Raw genomic sequence first — 18737 nt, 5'->3', positions numbered from 1 at the left:
CTCGCACTATAGGGACCCACGTTCAAGTGTGCGGCGCGACGACAGCGCCGCGCTGCGGCTCTGGTGCAAGTGGGTGCATGCGCGGCCGGCTCAGCCTTTTTGTCGGCAGCGGGAACACGTGCGCTTGCGTTCTCAGTCGGTGCGGGGAACTGGGGTGCCATGCCGACAGCTTGGCACGCTGAACAGAGAGGCTTGCAGTGCGAACCTGCATTTCCACGCTGCCAGAAGCGACCCCACGGAAGCGCAAGCGAGGTCCGTAGTATTGCTGTGTCGTGGCCTGCCACCACAGTGCAGACAACACCAAGGCACGCGATTCATGTGTGAAACTGTATCGGTTCTCGGGAATGTCGCACGAGAAATAAAGGCGGCAAGCGTGGATAGCTGACAGCGCTGTCTCGCCTTCTATTTTGGCTGTCTGAGTTCATCACTTTCGTTCGTTTCGACTACATGAATCAGTACGTAACTCGGCGCATGCACGCAGCGACCACAGTAATGGTTACTCGCTGTCTTCTCGCATTGTGAAAGTCCAGTTACGGTTGTACGTGAAACAACTTTGTGTTTTGATTCCCCGTGTTCGTGAGACCTACCCGTCGTTGTTGCACGTTCACACTCGCGTTGTACCGTAAGCGTCGCGCAGTTGGTTGAATTCAACTGAACTCGGCACATTGTCAGAAGTTGGGCGCCTGCAATTCAGGCGTCGGGAAGGCTGTTTATCACGACGGAACGGAGGTCTGTGCATTTTCAGCAAGCTTTGACATCATTATGCCTATATGGTTAGGTAGCGCACTTTCGACGGGGACAAAAGAAACAGAAAGGACACGACACTCGCTACCTAACCATATAGGCATAATGATCAGTCACCAACTAGCCCAGCTCTCAACCTTATTGAAGCTTTGACATCGTTCTGTAGGTTTGCTTTGTTATTGTCACTTCATTAGGGTGATATTTAAGCCGCTAAATATAACTGGCACTTAATACATGCTTTGCAATTGCAACCTTGAAGTAACCACCTTCTGACTTTGTGCGATTCTCTAGCCGCGTTTGCGCAGCAGGTTTTATACACCTGCCAAGTCGATATCCTCATAAAAAGAGAGTGCAAGCATGACGTGAGAGCCGAAAAAACGACGCGAGCAGTTCATCTTGCTTCACAGTGATTAAAGGTCAGCTAGCTGCCACGCGTCTTAATCGGCGGGTGATTCTCCAGCGGCACGGAGGACTTGACTCTAACCTTCTCAGGAAACAGTGCCATGGCCGTATACAGTAGACTCTCATTAAATGGAACCTGAAGGGACCAGGAAAATGTGTTCCATTTAACAGGAGTTCCGTTTACTGAGAGATGAACAGGGGTGCAAATTCATGTACGAAACCAATCAACCAATCATATCAGAGTCAGTTGGTCCATTTAAGCAGCAGTTTCGTTTAACAGATTTCCGTTTACTGAGAGTCTACTGTAGTTTCTTTTTTTCGCACGCCGCAAACATTTGTTCATGAAAGTGCACGGCTGCTACTGCAAGCATGCCATATCAAAACAACAATCATATGATTCGTAGTCCGCACCGCAAAACATCGATAGCGTGCACGGCTTCATTTCGGAGTGCACGTGGACCATTATGCATCTTTAACATGACAGAATGAGACTTACCTCGAGGTATACATCCTAACCGTGTAATCGCGACTTGGGAAATGCATTTCGCTTTGAGTCGGGCGTCGTCGTCGTCGATCGTCTGCTCTTCACCGTAAACGTGATTGACGAGCCTTTCTCCTTTTATCAAGTTCGCTTTTTGGAAGTGCCAGTCAAGCTTGAAGATCCTTTTGAAGCCACACTACAAGCGGTACATTGTGAGACACCGCAAGTGCACCGCGAGAGCTCTGCAAGTGCATGGAAGCAAGCGGCAGCGCATTGGAGAGAAGGAAAAACGCGCATTGCTGGCACCCAGTTTGTATTTTTATGTCAGAGATGGCACTGCTGTCAAGAGCAGCAGCGCCACTAAGCGATGCTTGGGGAGCCTATATAGCGAACGGGTCTCAAACACGCGGCCTGCACATGACTATCTTAGTCCCATTTCGTTTTCTTTATAAGTACATTCTTAAGCTACACAGTCATGACAGGGCTAAAGCGTTTTTTTTTCGTGAGGCACCTACTGCAGCCACCATGTGTTGATACATAACCGTTAAACAAAACTCTACATTTCAAAATGGGCGTCCAAATTTTAGTCATTTTGGAGATATGTATCCATATGTTGTTAGAATTCTGCCTCTCCAAATACCCTTAAGAAATTACCCATATAGGAGATATGGAAAAGGTCTTTCAAATGGCAACGTTAGCTGACATTTCGTACGACCTACCCCCCCCCCCCTCTTCGTCACTGTCTTTTCCACTGCGGGAGTAAATTTTCGTGAATGCAGCCCATTAGTTGAGGTGAGTTTGAGACCCCTGATATAGCGGAACAAGACGAAAGCTCAGACGTTAACAGTGTGGGCACACAAAGCAGGCTGTGCATGTCCATCTCGCGTCACATGACCACTGGGAGCCGTGATGGAACCACGGAAAAAGAATGTCTTTATAGGGACTCTATGTAACGAGACTCTGCACTGACCTTTCCTTTTAGTGCGCGGCTGGAACATCCAAGAACGTTTTCCCGCTATGGAGCTCTGTGATCCCTCTTGCGATGATAAGTGATAGGTGTAAATTTATTATATTACATTCATTACTGCAATTACAAAGTAACACTTGGGATATAAAATAACAGCGAATGCAAATAAAACCAAAATAGCGAGATGTTAACCATATCAGTGCCTGGTGTATTTACTTTTAGCTCACCTGTTTCAGATAAATCAAGTAGCCCCAAATGCAAGGAGGAAGAAATGTTCAGTACTTGTCCCTCATAAAACTTCTCCAAGTAGCTTGCCGCACATAAAGAAAAGCATTTCTTTTTCAAGATAAATTTTAAACACATTTGTTTGTACAGTGTTGTGGAACAAAGTTAGAGACACTAAAGAGAAGAAAGATTTTACTATTACCAGTAAATTACTCTTTTACAATACCAAAATCACGACGCGATGAGACTCTTTCTGCGAAGACTCTTCGTAAGCGATAAAACGCACAAAAAGAGTTTGCGGGTGGCGATGCCACCTTGAAGTTCGTGCAGCAGACGCCGTGACGTCATAGATTCTGACAGTGTCTACTTGGGCCTACGTAGTTCTTAATCGGTAAAAATGGAGTACATTGACCTCTTAGGGGGCCAGAGACTTAACATACCAAGTTTCAGGAAATTTCTTGATCCAAAGTACCCAAAATACGACAAATACAGTTTGAAATCCGTGACGTCGCGCGCGGTGTTTCCAAGGCAAAATTAAAAAATAGAACCTTGACCTCGATTTCTTCCTTTATTAATAAACTTATGATGGCAAAATTAACGACACGAGTTCTCAGAGTACACTTTATCAGTCTAAACCGATTCAACGTTTCACTTTAGTGTCCTTTTAAGAACTGAGCAAAGTCCAAGCCCGGCCCGACCCGAGCCCACCACCTCAAACCCGGGCCCGGCCCTAAGCCCGGAACTTCAGGCCCAAGCCCGACCCGGGCCCGCTGTGCCGGGCCCGGTTTTCGGGTAGGCCCGAGCCCGTGCAGTGCTCTATTACAGAGGCCTGACCCATATTTCATCATCATCATCAGCCTTAGCACCAACAAAGTGCGCAGCTATTAGGTCACCTTACAGACGCATACAGGGTACTTCGTTAAAGTCTGCAAACCTTTGAGAAACACATACACAGACAAAAGTGCTTGCATGAGGCATTAAAATGGTCATTTCAGTGCAAGACATATGTTCTTTGCTCGTAAATATGTGTTGTCTATTCACAAGGGACTTCATTCACGAGTGGCACTCAAAGGGACTCGCAACTGGACAGAACAAGGGACTAGATCCTAAAGGAAATAAAAAACATGAATTATAGTGACATAATCAAGTATGCTTTTTGAAATTCGAGTAGGATTAAATTTTAAATTGCATTTAAAAGTCACAAGAAAATGGTATGTAGAGCGGAAGAGCCTTGATGCTGCACTATGGAGTCCCGGTTGCTGGACGCAGCCTGATGCCTGCACCATAATTAGTGCTCAAAATTAGAGGATGCATATTATTATCTATCCCTGCTCTATTCTGTGCCACTTACGAGGTAAAAGGAGTTTACGCTGAAAAGTGGCACGGCCTTTGTGACAACTAGTGTAACATATTGCCACACCTGTTTCATTTCGAATTCCCCCGCAAAGACTATTAGCAATGCTCAGAGCAGACCACGCTGCAATGTTTGAGAAGCTTCGCGATTGTTTGAGATCATTTTGTTAAAGGGATACTAAACGCAAATACAGTGAAACCTCGGTGATACAAATTTCACGGGACCATCAAAAATATTCATATCATCTGAAATTCGTATCACCAGAAAGCATGAAAAATTAGCATGCGACCAAAGAAAGCTGGCGGTCATTTTTATTTATTGTTTTTCAGGGCCGCAGCAACGTCAGGAAGAACCCTGAATGATTGTCAGTTAAATTTTTAGATGTCGGCAATCATACCAGCACTTGTAAATAACGGCCCGTATGCGCGTATTTAATTAATGAACCAGGTGCGTTGTGATGAGCGACAGCAGTAGCCCCTTCCAAATTTTAGTATGCTTTTTTGCATAACACCGGCATACTGCAGCGAATGTAACGAAAGAAGTGCTTTGACGCGATGGATCAAGGTCACAAAATTACAAAACCACGGTCCTGTGTTATAATTTTTGTTATCACGGAGGTCTTGGGGATGTTTTCTGGGGGATTTACGGCCGTTCCCACACAAGTGCGACCTCTATGGTCGCACATGTTGACGTTGTGAGGCCTGACTCCTTCGCCGACACCGTCCTCGCCTTCTATCGGTCCTCGCCCACCTTTCATAGGATGTCTGATGCACGAGGCATGCATGTGTAAACACAGTACAACGACAGCAGCCCGCGTCGACGGGTTAGAAAAAAAAGCACGGCGCTAATTCCCTCTGTAATCTAAATGCGAAGGCACACGGAGGCACTTAAGAGCCTCAAAGATTCGCGCACAAAATCTCGGAGGCTGTGACGCGTCTCCGAAGGTTTATTATGACCGTAAGAAAACCGTTTTTCTTACACCGTGATTAGGACGATTTGGCGGTGCGGCGCGCATGCCCACGTTTGCGTTCCCGCGCTCGCGCGTGCTTCAAGCGTCTTCCGTGACAGCGCGGACAGCACATCTTCGTACCTGAGCGGTAGCGTACGTTCGTATCAAACGTCGCTAGGTGAAAATCGGTTCACAACAGCCGTACTCCATTACATTGCAGGCCAATGGGCCTTGGCCGGGACCAACGAAGAATTCGTATCACCCCGAAATTCATATGAGCTGTGATCGTATCACCGAGGTTTCACTGTATTAAGTCGACGTTGATTGTTGAAATAACGGTCCAGAAACCTCGTAGTGCTACTTTTGTGCCAAGGAAGTGCTTATTTTGAAATAAAATAACATTTTAGTGGTCCGCATAGCGTTAGCGCACTTCAAATCATTCGCCTGAAAGCGGTGTTTCTCACGTCACTGCTGCCGTGCCCAACGTTGCCCATCTTTACTAAGCGGCGGCGTGCGCCATTCGGGCATCCAGCAACATCACATGCATGCGGCATTTTGCCGAACTTTCTGTCAGAGCGACTTTCACGAGAGCACGAAACACGCGGCAGTATGCGATTCCGAAACTACCACTGAGACACAACCACGTGAGCGAAGCAGGGTGCCGGGCAAAGCGCAGTTCGGCGAAAACGGAACCTTTGAACCATGCGCGCCGTCCCCCATGGCAACGCCAAAGAGGTTCCTTTTTCCATGAATCAAACAGAAACGAACAAGCAGCATTTTATTACGTCTCTTGATGCACGGAAGGTTCTTTTGTTATTGCAGCTAGTTTGATTACGAGCGATTAATTGTAGTCGAACTCTCTGACGTCATCGGGATCATTTCCAAAATGTGCCGCTCGTGGCGCTCATCATGTGATACATTTAGCTTAATTTCTCGGTAAGTAGGGCACTGCTGTTGATAATATTGCCGTTTTAGACGTTGTCATATATTGAGCTTTCACTCTGACATAAATTGTTATTTGCCTTTAGTGTTTGCCTTTCGCTTCCCTAACACAAGTTCGCCCAAATAAAAAGTTTTGTCTGAGACAGGCCGACTGCTGCCTTCTTCATCATGACCCCGCGACACTATTGAGCCATGGTGCATGTGCGCCGAGTGCATGCATTGTTCAATTTGGCCCTCAAATTCAACATGACAGACACTGATGTGCGTTGATCTGCTGACCGGAAGCCTTTCCCATTGAGATTAGCACCAAATGGAGGCACCAGGCCCGGCATCTTCCTGGAATGCACTTGAACACCTTTGGAGGCTGATAGCATATCTTCTGCAAAGCTGGCGTATGAGCTCTGTCTCAGTGGTTTGCCGGACGACTGTTGGGCCAGGGAGGACCTACACTTTTAAATTGTGAGCACCAAGTGGGTCAGCCGGACCCGGCAGCTGGACGAGCAATATGAGACACCGACCGTCCGTCTGACTGAGCCACGACGAGGCGGAAGACGGGTCAGAAAAATAGTAAAGAAGACGGAGCTCAAAAGGCGGCACACACTGGCTCTGGCCAAGGCAGCACTGACAACTTACTGTGCAAGCAAGGAGACCCTCAGCAAGAAACCCTTCTACGACAACTCTCAGGGAAGTGGGCTGCTGTTTGAGGCGCGCAGTTGAGTGCTCTGTACACGAGTCCTGCAGGCAAAGTACGCGGATGATTTGGCCGCGGCGTGCCCCCTATGTTACACCACAGAAGAAACCATCAATCACATCGTGCTGGATTGTCCGTGTCTACACCCTAGCACGATTAACCCCCAGCACTAAAACGCAGAAAGCTTGGCAGGTGATGGCAATGCACTGGACGAAGTCGACTGCGGCCTCACGATAGCACTGGGCTTTAGGACAGCGGACAAGCACCCGCATTGGGAAGCAGTTGATGCTATGAAGAGGCAACTGGAAAGATGGTGGCAGGCAAGCTACTCGAGTGCCTCGCGGGCACAGCGGCAGTGAGAAGTGGCAGCATGAACTTTGCTTCAGACGCTCTAGCAGCGCCAAAGAGAACTTTCCGTGTTGATCCTCTTTTTTAGCCTTTCTTTTTGGACTTGGCCAAGATCCCGGAATGCCGTCTATCGCCGTTACAAAGAGAAGGGCCGCAGAAATCATCATCACCAACATCGCTGACAGCTTGTCATGGGGTTCAACGTTGCACTTGATTAGCCAGATGGAGTCAGAAAGATCGAACGCGCGCTGTTGGGTGTCCGAATTTCCGGTTATGAGTTTACATACTTCAATGGGACAAGGGTGGTGTTGCGAAGGTGTTCGAACAAACAAGCACATCCGAATTTTCAGCGTCCAAATAAACGGTCAGCGACTGTATGCGACTTCACAGTTGCCATGGACCAAAAAATTCTGATTATAAATGTTTCACAGAGTTTGCCGCATTTCCATTCTACAGTTATGGCCCGCTCACGCTAACGGTCGTACATGCCAGCTGTTCTTTGCCGTTTGGAGAATGGGTGCGAGACCCATTTTTTGCGACGTTCTCTGGCTGCCGGAGAGCGACATGGCCAATCAGCAATAGAAGCGCTTCATCGGCACGCCGCATTGTCTACTTTCGGCTTTCCACGTCTTCTGAGTCTGCCGCGGGACGCTTCGAGCTGCTTTCTTCTTGCTCTGCGGTTTTCACGCTAGAAGTGCGGATGTCATATGTGTCATTGCCAGGCATGGTTCCAGCAGTCAACAGAGCGTTTTAGTCTGTCCAGTATTAAAAAAAGCGTAGCGTAAAACAAAATAACGTGTCCCCAAGCTGGCGGCAGATCAAGTGCCGCCAGCTATGGAGGATTAGAAACAACTAACAAATGCGTAATCTATATCCTCTGAAATTTCGGAAGCGCCCATCTCCACTCGCTAAGCCTACAGCATCGATTATTTGAGTATGACTCTTATTCGTGCCGAATCAGCACGAATGCTTTGCTGTAGAAGTTTAAGGACATGAATCTAAAGCAAATGGAAGCATCAGTTCCGAGCTTACGAGCTACAGAGCACACGGTGGCGAATTCATAGGTTCGAGGTGGACGACAACTGCTTTTGGCAGTGCAGCCATGTTTTTCAGAAGCGCGAATGCCTCGCCAACGAAGCTTGCCGTGCACCTTGAACAGCTCTCGTGCGGGCCGCGGCGGCCGACGTTCTACGGTGCCATGCCGTTACGGCAGGCTTGCCGCTAGCGTGAGTGGGCCATAAGACACTCTGACTAGTAAATTCTCCAGTGCACTAAAGAAAACAGGTACCCTGAAAGCTGGTTGTCAGTCACTTTAAGAAATACATTGCTCTGTATTTGCCATGAGATCGGGTTACAGGTGGCAACACCGTCACTGTGCTAGTGTGGATAGGCGGTCGGCGGTGTGTATACAAATGTACACAGTGGCACTTCGTTGTGAGCGGTTTGAGCCGATTGTCGACGAATAAAATGCATTGACTGCGTGCGGCCTAGTGGTAATATGTACGCCCTCCATTACCGAATCAATGAACGAAGCCATCCAAATGTTACTATTACTTTTGAGAGAAGCGCAATCTGCCAATGAACGGGATGCTCCCCCTTGGCGACAGTCTGCCTTTCCACACTATGTGGCGTTTTTGTTGTTTTATTTGTAAGTGTTTAGCTTCTGGTCTGCCTATTACGCACTGCTGTAGCGTGAACTATTTATCCGCGTCTTGCTCATTTAGATAAAAAAGAAAATGAGTTCCAATAGCGTGATGAGTTCAAATAGCACTTGGTGCACAGTGCGCACAAACAGGCGTCCATATTTTGCTTCTTATTCAGTTCTCCATGAAATGTAGGACAGTTGATCAGTTTAGTCAGGAAAGCTTACAGCGCTTAAGCACTACGGAGACATTAATACGTATGCGCTTGTTTTTAATCCAGTAACAGTAAAAGGTAACAGTTCAGCACAGAGCTTTCTTCAATTGATTACCTCCATGACAGTGGTGCAACAAAGGTCCGATTATTTTATGGGATACAAGTATGTTTGTATCAACCGAATAATTCCACTGCCTTCCATCAATCTATAATAACACCTCACAAATGCTCAAGATTATGTCAAACAAAATGAGGTTTTGCGTGAAATTACTACGACATAAATGCAAGGCATGCCGTCTGGATTAATTATGACCATCTGGGTTCTTTAACGCGTAACTCTAACTGGTGTTTTTGTATAAATTTCTCCCCAAGTTAAAATTGCACACGGTCATTCAGTTTTATCACTTCCATCTCATTCCATTTTCTGTCTTTTTTAGGGTACGATTTAAAGGGACACTAAAGGCAAATATTAAGTCGACGTTGATTGTTGAAATAGCGGTCCAGAAACCTCGTAGTGCTGCTTTTGTGCCAAGGAAGTGCTTATTTTGAAATAAAATCACGTTTTTAGTGGTCCGCATCGCGTTAGCGCGCTTCAAATCTCCCGCCTGAAAATACGACTTTCATACGTCACTGCTGCCATGCCCAACGTTGCCCGCTTTTACTGCGCGGCCGCTGACACTAGTAGCAGCCGAGCGGAAATAGCGGGACCCACAGTAGCAACAACGGCGCTGCGGCAAAGACTTGCTCGGACGGGCACATTCAAAGCCTTCACCAAGTTGCGGTTGGTCTCGTAATCCTCAGTACGAAAGTGCAGCGAGCACACACGCAGAGGTTTTGACTGTTTAGCACACTGGCGCAATGGCATTACACTAAGCCACTTCGAGCGTAAGGGTTCACTTCGCGGCACCCAGTGAAAAGACACACCGGTTTCCTTGCTGCAGCACTGGCGTTGTGCACCATTCGGGCATCCGGCAATATCACACGCATGCCATTTTGTCGAACTTTCTGTCAGAGAGACTTTCACGAGCGCGCAAAACACGCACGGCAGTACGCGATCCCGAAACTACGACTGAGACGGGCGAGGCGCAGTTCGGCGAAAACGGAACCTTTGAACCACGCGCGCCACGGAGGTTTTGTTTTCCATGAATCAAGCGGAAATGAACAAACAGCATTTTATTACGTCTTTTGATGCTCGGAATGTTCTTTTTTTACTGCTGTTAGTTTGATTACTAGTGATTTATTGTAGGCAGACTTCCATACGTCATCGGGATCACTTCGAAAATGTCCCACTCGTGGCGCTCATCATGTGATACATTTAGCTTAATTTCTCGGTAAGTAGGGCACTGCTGTTGATAATATTGCCGTTTTAGAAGTTGTCATACATTGGGCTTTCACTCTGACATAATTTGTTATTTGCCTTTAGTGTCCCTTTAAGTACTGGCGTGTCAGACTTCACTTAACAGAAATGCTTCACTGTAGTAGTGGCATCAGGACCCTGCAATAAAAGTACATCTTAAGCATAATTATATAAAGCTCGTCGCATAACCAATGAACGACAGTCCCACTGTTATACACCCAAGTACAACGCAAAAAAGTATGGCTCAGAGCCTTGTTTTTGTTTACCACCGAGCTTCTCACATGATATTTAACACTCCTGACATTCAAGTGCACTTTGCAATGTGCCTGAACCACAAAGTGGCACCCACACTGAAATGATTCTGGAGAATGTCAATACAAAGCACTACCAGCAAGTGCACTCACTGATCTTATTGCAGTGCATATACAGCCTAGCAAAACCAATGCTTCTGTACATCGTGTGAGGCATACGTACAAGGAGTTCAAGTTGCCCTAACACAAAGGAACAAACCGCCTTTTGAGGACGCGCATGACATACATGCAAGCACGCCATGGCTAGCAGACGACGCAGGGAGCCATCCACACTAGGCGTGGTTCAGCCGGGCGGCAACTCCGCTCGGGGCCAATAGTAACTGCCTGCTAGAGCAAGCATGTACGTAGTATCACTCTCTGCAGGGATAATTCTTTGTGTTGCGACGTCAACATTCTTTACTGGAATGTGATTTTGTGTACTTAATTATCCGGTATCTTGTTTAACAGCTACTTCTTGTTGTACTGCTTCCCTTGTTGCATGGGTTGCCTTTTTACATGCCTGGTAAGCCCTCCGTAACAGGCTACAAGGGTATGACGGACGAGTAAAGAAGTACAATACGTACCACAGGCGAGCCCTTCGGCAGTACATCCATGTGAAGACTGCCACCCACCACCATCAGCTGTGGCTGGCTGCTCATATCCTGCACAAAATCAGACAAACCATTCATTGTGTTTCAAATAGCAGGAATAGATTCATGCAGAGCAATTTGCACAATACTCGCTGTTTTCTTGCTTAAAATATATTAGTATAAAAGGCAATCATAATTCCAACGGATCACACGCCATTGCTACACTGGCCAGGTTCTTTTTGCAAAACAATGATTTCATTATTTCTAATATAGCAAAAAAAAACTAGAACACTGGCATGCTAGGAATAACTATTAATCTAGATATGTGGAAACTCACTATTGTCACTGAATATGACAATAACAATGTCCTGAACTGTTATGAAGTATCATTATCTTTTGCGGTTCCAAAACTACGAGGTGCAACGTGGTCAAACCACCTTCAACCTTGGGTAACAAGAGAAGGGTGCAATCACCCCAAGATGACCAAATGTCTGTCCTGCCAAGTACCTTCAGCTACCACAATCATTCATGCCATGGCAAGCAAATCACTTGTTGCACCTTGTCTTTTACCTGTTCATTCATACTTTGAACCACCATTGTTTATCGTGCATTGCAAGTGAACCTGACTTCACTAAATATCAGGAACTACTGTGCAGTGGTCCCATATAATGTATGTTATTTACAGAGCACATTTTTATAACCAATCTTTAGTCAAAGTTTTGCACCTATATACTTTTCATTTTATTTATGGAGCATACGTTTCATTTTAATTTCATTTTTATTCCTTAAAGACCCCATTGAAGGGGTATTACATAAGGGGTGGGTACATACATAAAAAAATCAAAGCCATATTTTAATACAGTGCAAAGTAATCTGTTAAGGTGGCCAAAAAAGTTGAGGGACAAGTGATGGCTGTAATGTCATTGGAAAGGCCATTCCAGTCTGTTGCTGCACGGTAGAAGAATGAGGACGAAAAAGTGGCGGTGCGCGCACGCGGGCGCGCAACTTGTTGCGGGTGACCGGTGCAACTGGAGATGCGTGTCGGGGGGAGGATATATGGTGGCTGGCCGAGTGAGCTGTAATACAACTTATGAAAAAGACAAATGCTAGCAGTGCGGCGATGAGATGCGAGTAATGATAATCCGGATTCTGTTTTCAGTGCCGATATACTGACGTCATATGAGTACTTACAGTGAATAAATCTTGTAGCTCGATTTTGAAGCGACTCGAGTTGATTGATGAGATGTATTTGACGCGGGTTCCAAATGGGGGATGCGTTTTCTAATTTCGTCCTGATGAGAGACTGATAGGCGAGTAGTTTTACATGTTGAGGGGCATGGCGCAGATGACGTTTTAGGAACCCAAGTGTTTTATTAGCAGATGAAATGATGTTCGTAATGTGTGTTGCCCAGGTTAAGTCACTACAAAGGGTTACTCCAAGATATTTGTAAGAAGGAACCAATTCAAGGTTGGCATTAGCAATTCGGTAAGAGAAAATGAGTGGATTTTTACGGCGGTAGAAAGAGACGGTTTTGCATTTGTTAGGGTTTAGTTCCACTAGCCACAGGCAACACCATTCTTGCACGCTTCGCAAATCATCTTGAAGTAACATGTTATCTGAAACGCTGTTAATTTTACGATAAATTACGCAATCATCTGCAAACATACGGATGTCAGAGGACACATGCAATGGTAGGTCGTTAATGTAGATCAAAAACAGTAGCGAGCCAAGTACGGACCCTTGAGGGACGCCTGACGTTACGGGGGTAGCGCTGGAAGTTTGATTGTTAACGATGACCGATTGTGAACGGTTACTTAAGAATGCTTTGATCCATGCTAAGATATCGGCATTTAAATGTAACGCGGCAAGTTTTAGTAGTAGACGCTCATGAGGAACTTTGTCAAAAGCTTTTGAGAAGTCTAAAAAGATGGCGTCAGTCTGTAGGTTAGAGTCAAGATTTACATGCAGGTCGTGAACAAACATAGCCAGTTGCGTTTCGCAGGAAAAACCTTTCCTGAAGCCATGCTGCGATGGATGAAAAAAATTGTTAGCATCGAGGAAGTCCATGATATGGGTGTATATGATATGTTCAAGTATTTTGCAGGGTACACTGGTCAATGAGATGGGGTGATAATTTAATGGGGAGTGTTTGTTGCCTGATTTGAAGACTGGAACGACCTTTCCGTGTTTCCAGTCAGGAGGGAGCATGCCTGTTGAAAGTGACTGCGAAAACAATAAACAGAGATATGCTGCACAAATGTGTTGTGTTTTTGAGAACTTTAGAAGTAATTTCATCCACACCAGCTGACGATGAAAGCTTTATACTGTCTATTAGGGATGTAATGCCGGATGAAAAAAATGTAATTGGTTGCATGGTACATTCAAAAGTGGCATGGGGAACAGAGAATGACAGTTCACTTTCTTGAGTAAAAACTGATGCAAAAGCGGTGTTAAACACATGGGCACATTCAGCGTCGGTTAGGGCATCACCTGACTCGCTTGATAAGGTAATGGTGCGCGTGTCCTGTGGGTTAAGGACTTGCCAGAATTTTTTCAGGCTGTTCTTAAGCATGTTCGGCACTTCAGAGTGAAAGAATGAACGTTTGGCATGGCGTATGGCTTCCAGATAAGCAGTTTCAGCTGCTTTGTACCTATACCACCACGTTTACACCCATTCTTTAGACAAAATTATGTACATATATACTTCTGGCATGCATGCGTGCATTCAATTTCTTTCAGCAATTTTACCTATTGGATAATGATATCTGTCATATAATGCATTTTCAATTAGGTAGCTTAGCAGATGAGGTGTCGTACTGCTAAGCTTCAGTTCAATTCCAGGCCACGGCGGCTGCATTTCAATGCAGGTGAAATGCAAGAACACTTGTTTGCTTAGATTCCTGCGCAGATTAACGAACCCCAGGTGGTTGAAATTAATACGGAGCCCACCTCAACAGCATGCCTCATAATCACATTGTGGCTTTGGTATGCCAGCTATTACTATTACGCATTTTGAATTGCAGTTGTGACTGGGTGCACTAAAGTGACTGTTGGCAAGACATGATGGTTTCTGCGTCTCAAGCATCACCTCTGTCCTCGTCTTGTGTGCTCTTAGTTTCTATCCTTGGTGCAAGCAAAGGAGCATTTTATGAAAATTACAAGTGGCAATAGTGTAGCACTGCAGAAAGAGCCGAGCCTGATGAACCTTGCCCCTTAACGACAAGCTGAAATACTTTCGATCGTGCATAAATATTTTGAGCGACGCTTAAGTGAATACTTCACATAAGCATGTCAAGTATGCATAGCAGAAGTGTGGACGACACCTTAGGAACAACCAGTGGCGTAAATCATGATGGGGTCCGGACCCCCCTTGTATTTAGGCTGGGGGGGACACCCCTTGCAAAGTGTCCCCCCTTGAGACTTACCTTTCAAACAGCATAATTGAAATGCTTGACAGTTAAGCACAGCGCACTCTCCTTAAAATCAACTCCGAAATCTCAAGTCTTTCCAATAAGTAGAAACAAAGTGCAAGAGTGAAAGCCGTCATTGGTTTTCAAAAGGCACTGTGAGAGGTCGTGCTTTCTGAAATGCTACGGGTGGCTTCTGACGTGCCACAGAGGTTTATTATTCGGAAGAATTTGCGGAAGACATTGACAATGAAGTATGGATGCGATTGCTCAAGTATAATTGCATCATTAACACACTTTACAAGAAATATTCCAGGGGTATGCCTTGGAAGGCTAGCAGTATACACGATTAGAGATGAAGTTAAAGAAAAGCTGTTCCTTTACACATTATAACAACAAAAATTGCCAGCCTTTTCATTTCATGATTTAACCCAAATGACATATTTATTAGCTACTGACTTTGCCAACTATCGGCTGCTCAGGCCTGCGCTCTTTTTGTTCATGATTTATTTGAAAACATGATTTTAATTTTTATCTAATTAGAAATAAAAGGCATATTTATGAAAAACAAAATGGCCACCATGGCATCAAGGTGTGTGTCCCTCCCTTGAGATTTTGCTGGACTTATGCTTAAAGGGGGCCTGCAACGCCGTCCTCAAGCCAGTCTATTTGGCGCCAAAGAACGAAGAATTTTGTGGCACAAGCCCTCAGTTACAGAAGGCAAGGTGAGGTATACCCTTAACCCAAATTTTTACTCTCCCATGACGCATCTGTAGATCAGAAGAAAAATGTGGGAGAGCTGGCATGAAAACATTGGACGTAGGGGGCACAAACTAAGCAACACACACAAAGGCACAAACAGACAAGTGCATCGTCCCTTTGAGGAATTGTCCAAGCCTGCTGAGCCTGTTGATGGCAATACCTCCACGACTGGGCAGCCCAAGCACATGGCATCACATTTACAGCTTCTTCTATATGAAGTGCTCAGTATGTTTATGCATCATGTTTACGACACCTCACCTGTGGCTGCAAAGCACTTGAAGCGGTGTAAAACACAATACTACAGTAGCTTTCAAACTATTTGCAATATTGTGCAAGCATAAAGAGCAGGCCACATTTTCAGCCAATGATGATGTCCCGTACATCACACAAAATTGCCACACTGCGATGCTGCTGGATCTGGAACACTTTTTGGCTTTCTTATGGCAGCCCCTTTACTGCCCATATCAAGGGCTGTGAGCGAAGCAATATGTCTACATTGGAACACAAAAATGAGCAGCCTCACATGTCACAACAAACTGCTTCAGCCAAAAATAGAAGTACAAGAGCACCTGAAGATGTATACGTACACATAGTGTGCGCGTGTGTCATGCAGCGCCCCTTCCAGAATGCGCCACCGACATGCCTCAGCCGATTGCTGCCGTGTTATTTCCTCGTGCTTGCGCCCGCTCAGTTCGCCCTCACGACGCAAATTTGTGCACTTATCAGGTGCTGGTGAAGCAAGTCGATTTTGCAGCCCATGAACAGGGAACAGAGCATCGGGGAGTTAGCCGAAATTTATCACCCGACATTGTCAACGCACACTACGACTTGGCGAGAAACACCGGCGTGTTTGGCTGGCGCGGATTAAAAGAAATGACTTGAAGAACCCTGATAATATTCGCGTCTGCAGACGTAACCTCATTACGGGTAAATGCTATCCAAGTACTTACCTGCAAACAGAGATAGCTTACCGTGATTACTCTACCTACAAACTTCACCACGACCACTGCGTGCACAGTGAGTGTGTAAGGGAGGCTGCTGAAATCGTGATGACAATTGCAGGGGTTTGGGTGTTGCATTGAAACAAACTGTGAAAACGGACGTGAAACAAACTTCATTCCCTGGCGGTTTGAAGTATAGCGCAAATAAGCTCCCCAGGGTTAAGCTTCCGATCGGTTCAAGTGGTGGGTCAGGTAAACTGTCCGTTTTTTTAACCGTTGGTTAACTCCCTAAAACAGCCTCCATCATTTTCAGGGACTTCACTGTACATTAGCACACAACGGAAGTAAAATGCAAGGTAAAAAAAAAAGTGGCAAAAACATATGGTGAGAACTTCAGCGCAAATTAAGACGGACCACAAAGACTAGAAAGACAAGCACTGGTGCTTACTTTGTGGTCCGTCTTCATTTGCGCTGAAGTTCCCTTCTTAAATGCTATGTACCAACTAGGCCCAACAAAAGTACCAACTAGGCCCAACAACAGAAAAAGTGGCAGGCATTACATACCACGCGAAGTCTCTACCTTACAGTCGCACAATTTTTTTTCCCAGCTGTTTCCACAAATGCCGATCAAAGAGCCTCAGCATCATCACTGTTTAAAACACTTGGGAAGTCTCGATTTCGCCCTGCACGAACTACTTTGGTGGGGTGGGCTGCATCTACTGTAAACTTGCCTTGCTCTGCACAACGACTCATTTTCGATGGGAGCTGCTTCACTTCACTCATGCTCTCGTAAAATATTGTGGGCCTCGAGGGACTTTGGGCTTTTTGTTGTTGGGCCACTCCCACGCAATTTGTAGAAAACGAGGTAATTAAATATGCCCACGTAGGTCGTGGCGGACAACAAGCCGGAGTTCGCGGTGGCATCTCTGCTGATGGAAATCTGGTATGGGTCAACGTGTCACACATCTTGATCCTATAGTCTCGTATCGAGCGAACAATCAAGGTCTTCCTGGTTCGATGAGCTCATTGAAGTAGGACAACAAAATACCGCACTGCTTGATTTTCAACACCGTACACAGCAACAGCTGACAACCCCTAAAAACCAAGCGAAGCACGTGAACTGCGGGAGGTGCCAAGGGAGGTGGCGAGAGTGGCGCAAGTGACGCCAAATGAACACTATGTATATAACATATGCTCCAACAAACACTGATGACAATTAGCACGTTTTTTGAAAGCAAACACAGGAATACACATGCTCACAAAGATGATCATTAAATCCTAGAAACCAACAAATGTTATGAATATGCGTAATCTTGCAGTAACCTCGCTGTGCACCGTACAAAAACTTATGCTTGGCTGTGCACTCTTTTCTTGCAAAGATGAGAGGACATAAAATTGATCTTTTCAGTAAGCGACACCGAGAATGAGCACTAACTTAGTAATCTACTGCCACATCACTGTATTTTTGTATGAACGCATTGCAGAAAATGAAGCTGGTCTTTGGAACAGTTAGCTACTCGCTGCGGTGGCTACGCGGAAATGCTGCAGCTGTCTAAAGCTCTCAGGCACTGCCTTGCAAGAAGAGTTTGCAATATTGGGCTTACATCGAGACAGTTTTGTACATCCTTGCGCTAATAGAGCTTTAGATTTGGGGTCGTATGGTTAGCGTGTGACGTATGCGCAGTGGTAACAAACACAAAGCTTTGGGTATTCTATAATCTGATCTGCGATGTTAAACTGCATCACTGAATGAGACCCAAGCCACGCGTTTCCCCAACTTGCTCAGGTGCGATGATTTCATTGTGGGTACTAGCTTCGACGTACAAACTACTTTCCTCTAGCTAGCGGCCTTCTGCAGGAATGATTTTGCGATGAATAAACACCGCAGTCTCCGCATGCGGAACACTAGTTCCACTAACGGACCATTCAGTGCTCGAGCCACGGCGCGTGAGAAGCGTTTCCAGAGATGTGCACAAAACCTACCTGGAAAGGTGCCAATTGTCGAACGTGGTTATATTTTACGCACGGCAAATGACCACAGCTCTGAACTTTTGCGTGGGGCTAAGGACGCTACTAAAGCCTGTTATTTCACACGTGCGCGCCCCTTCCTGCGATGCCTTGGTCGATGCAGAGGAATCGAGCCAGCGCATGCAATGCGTTTTTCACTCAAGCCCGCATCCCGAGCTCGCAAAGTGTCTGCGGGCGCACAGAGACTGCAACAGCGCGCTTATGTCACTTATGTGACGAATCAGGGATGACTTGAAAGAGTTACCAACTCAACTCGACTGAACCGTGAGCATAAGTTCCGCCGCAGTTTGCGAAGAGAACTCACCTCAACGGCCGGCAAATGGCGCTCTTTTTTTTTTTTTTTTTTTTGGCGCCAACGGGCAGATGCTCCGACCACTGACCAGAGGGCGCAACGGTACCCT

General features: G+C 45.9%; 1 protein-coding gene across 1 annotated transcript in view; it reads right to left on the bottom strand.

Moving 5' to 3' along the window:
- LOC119388284 (transcription factor Dp-1) overlaps positions 1-18360 on the bottom strand; it is a 147503-nt gene extending 129143 nt beyond the window's left edge. The window contains exons 1-2 of the mRNA XM_049413902.1: positions 18292-18360; positions 11192-11269 (exon numbers count right to left, since the gene is read on the bottom strand). Coding sequence (XP_049269859.1) covers positions 11192-11266 — 75 coding nt within the window. The 5' untranslated portion in view covers positions 11267-11269; positions 18292-18360. The remainder of the gene's footprint in view (positions 1-11191; positions 11270-18291) is intronic.
- Between the last annotated feature and the right edge of the window lie 377 nt (positions 18361-18737).

The sequence above is a fragment of the Rhipicephalus sanguineus genome, chromosome 3 (assembly GCF_013339695.2).
Source record: "Rhipicephalus sanguineus isolate Rsan-2018 chromosome 3, BIME_Rsan_1.4, whole genome shotgun sequence".
NCBI lineage: Eukaryota > Metazoa > Arthropoda > Arachnida > Ixodida > Ixodidae > Rhipicephalus > Rhipicephalus sanguineus.
This window is presented reverse-complemented; position numbering and strand designations above follow the sequence as displayed.